The sequence below is a fragment of the Zingiber officinale genome, chromosome 4A, assembly GCF_018446385.1.
Source record: "Zingiber officinale cultivar Zhangliang chromosome 4A, Zo_v1.1, whole genome shotgun sequence".
NCBI lineage: Eukaryota > Viridiplantae > Streptophyta > Magnoliopsida > Zingiberales > Zingiberaceae > Zingiber > Zingiber officinale.
Window position 1 is genome coordinate 27,540,060 of NC_055992.1, and position 2,206 is coordinate 27,542,265.

General features: G+C 36.2%; 1 protein-coding gene across 1 annotated transcript; it reads left to right on the plus strand.

The window, feature by feature from the left end:
• Positions 1 to 629: 629 nt before the first annotated feature.
• Positions 630 to 1,529, plus strand: LOC121973231 (UPF0047 protein YjbQ-like). The gene is made up of 4 exons (XM_042524787.1): positions 630 to 791; positions 1,023 to 1,083; positions 1,183 to 1,277; positions 1,378 to 1,529. Exons 1-4 carry the CDS (start codon positions 717 to 719, stop codon positions 1,417 to 1,419), a joined length of 273 nt encoding a protein of 90 aa, XP_042380721.1. The 5' UTR covers positions 630 to 716; the 3' UTR covers positions 1,420 to 1,529.
• Positions 1,530 to 2,206: the final 677 nt, after the last annotated feature.

A 2,206-nucleotide genomic window follows, 5' to 3' on the forward strand; every position in this document is an offset into this window, starting at 1 on the left:
TACTGGAGTCATTTCCTCGATGGCATGGATGAATACCTGAAATCCATCCTCTACTCCACCATTCTGTGCCACTCCTCAAGCCGAAACAACTGCAAAGGTAGAGTCAACATCAAGTATTACATTGTACCTGGCTACAAGAAGACCGGGGCCGCAAAATCCAATAAAGACAGGTCAAACATCAAGTAGCATTTTGTAACTTATTCCTCTTAGGTTATATGCTTGGTTAATATATATGCTTAGAACTTGTAAAGACAGGTCAAACATTAATATGCTTGGTTAATATATCCATCTACAAGACTCCCGCTTTTTCCTCTAAATATGATTTTCATTTAGCACAGAACTAATGCCAATTTTTTTATTTTGATGCAGTGTTTAAAGAGCTTGAGTAGAAGTTGGCCCTAAAGAAAACTTGTCAGTTCTATATAAACACACTTACGGTATGAATTACATGTATATATAACATTGACATATTATTTAGTACGAGATTTACATGTATGAAAGTTTTCATACAAAATTTCTTGATTGCCTACAACCCCGGTGTGTTGATGACAAGTTGAAGAAGATGGCTCTAAGAGTGATAGCTGAAAGCCTTTCAGAAGAAGAGATTGCTGGACTTAAAGAAGCAATTCCATGCGATCCCCCGTTTGAGATCCCAGAAGGGCCCTCGTACACTTGTCGTGGCCGCCGCCGGCATTTCTAGTGCTGTCTCTGAGGCCATGGCCGCCAAGTGGGCACAGAAGACCGTCGTCGTCCCTGCTCAGAGGCGCGGATGCCATCTCATCACCCCCAAGGTTCAATCGCCCCCAAATCTGTCTCTTTTTCTTCCGATCATTTCTTGATTTTATCTCCCTTATTAATCAGTAAAAAGCAATTTTTTTCCTGTTGTGTTTGGAAAATGATCCACTGGTCAATCGATAGATGCGTTTGGTTGTACTTGATCTCTTATATTTCTTACTGATGGACGCTCGATGTATAGGAAAATGTGATGAAACATAACTCGTATGCTTCTGGTGTTGTGCCAGATTGTTGAAGAGATACAACAAGATTTGTCGGGCTTCAAATGCGGCCTTGCTCATCTTTTCCGTGAGTTTTCGTTGACTGCGATTACAATTTTATTAAAAACAAATTGTCCGTTGCATTTTGCTGCTGTTCTTCTGATCAGAAGGTTAAATACTTGTTCAGTGCAGCATACAAGTGCTTCTCTCACCATAAATGAGAATTATGACTCTGATGTTCAGAGCGACACTGAAACATTTCTGAATCGGATTGTGCCAGAGGTGATATTCATAGATCCCTTTAGTGATTACTGCAAAATATAGAATTGGATTTTTTTTTTTGACGATTTACTTATGATTCATCCTTTGCTTATTGTGTTAGGGTCGATCTGCACCGTGGAAGCACACATTGGAAGGTGAGTAAACGTGAAAATTGCAGCCTCCCAATTTCATTAACACCCAATACTGAAATAGCCTTCTTTCATCTCTGGCAATTGCCAGAAAAATCAGTATCAGCTGATAAAGCAGTTACGATTTATTGAACTGCTGTGCTGATCTTGGCATTAAATATTGTAGAAGAGCTTATGATTGCCATTCCCTATGTATAATTCTTCTAATCAAGCGACCATCCTTCTCGAATAATAGCAGCAAGACTATTAATCATGCTTTATCTTTCTGTTTCAATAAGACAGGAATGGTTCTTCTCTTCTTTAAGGAAAGCACACAATTGATTTCTCTCCATTTTGAGGAAGCATAGAAACTTGTTCTATTATGTAGCACTTCACACTATTACCTTGTAACTTTTGATCATTTTGTTTCAATGTGATGTATAGGTTGCTCTCTACTGGATATGGATCCTTTAAGATTAAGTCCAGCAATCTTAAAGAAGAGTCAATGATGAGGTTTTGTAAAACTTGTGTATTTGAAAAATTATTGTCATGAAGTTAAAGATAACTTGTATGATACAAAATTAATTAGTGGATCAATATGTATACATTTTGTTTGTATAATATAAAGTTTTATTTATTTGTTAAATAGTCTTATTATAAAAATGATTGTGGTTGTGGATATTCAATTATATGTAAATTTTGAGTATTTTTATAATTTTGCTATTTTAAGAAAAACACTATTTTTTATAAATTTAAAAAGACAACGTTTTTAAGTAATAAAAGACAACGCTTAAAAAACAATGTCTTTGAGACCAACCACAA

Excerpts from the sequence above, each read along its gene's own strand:
- LOC121973231 (XM_042524787.1), top strand. The coding sequence starts at position 717 with ATGGCCGCCAAGTGGGCACAGAAGACCGTCGTCGTCCCTGCTCAGAGG. Across the intron at positions 792-1,022 it reads GCCATCTCATCACCCCCAAG|ATTGTTGAAGAGATACAACA; the intron begins GTTCAATCGCCC and ends GTGTTGTGCCAG. Across the intron at positions 1,278-1,377 it reads TGAATCGGATTGTGCCAGAG|GGTCGATCTGCACCGTGGAA; the intron begins GTGATATTCATA and ends TTATTGTGTTAG.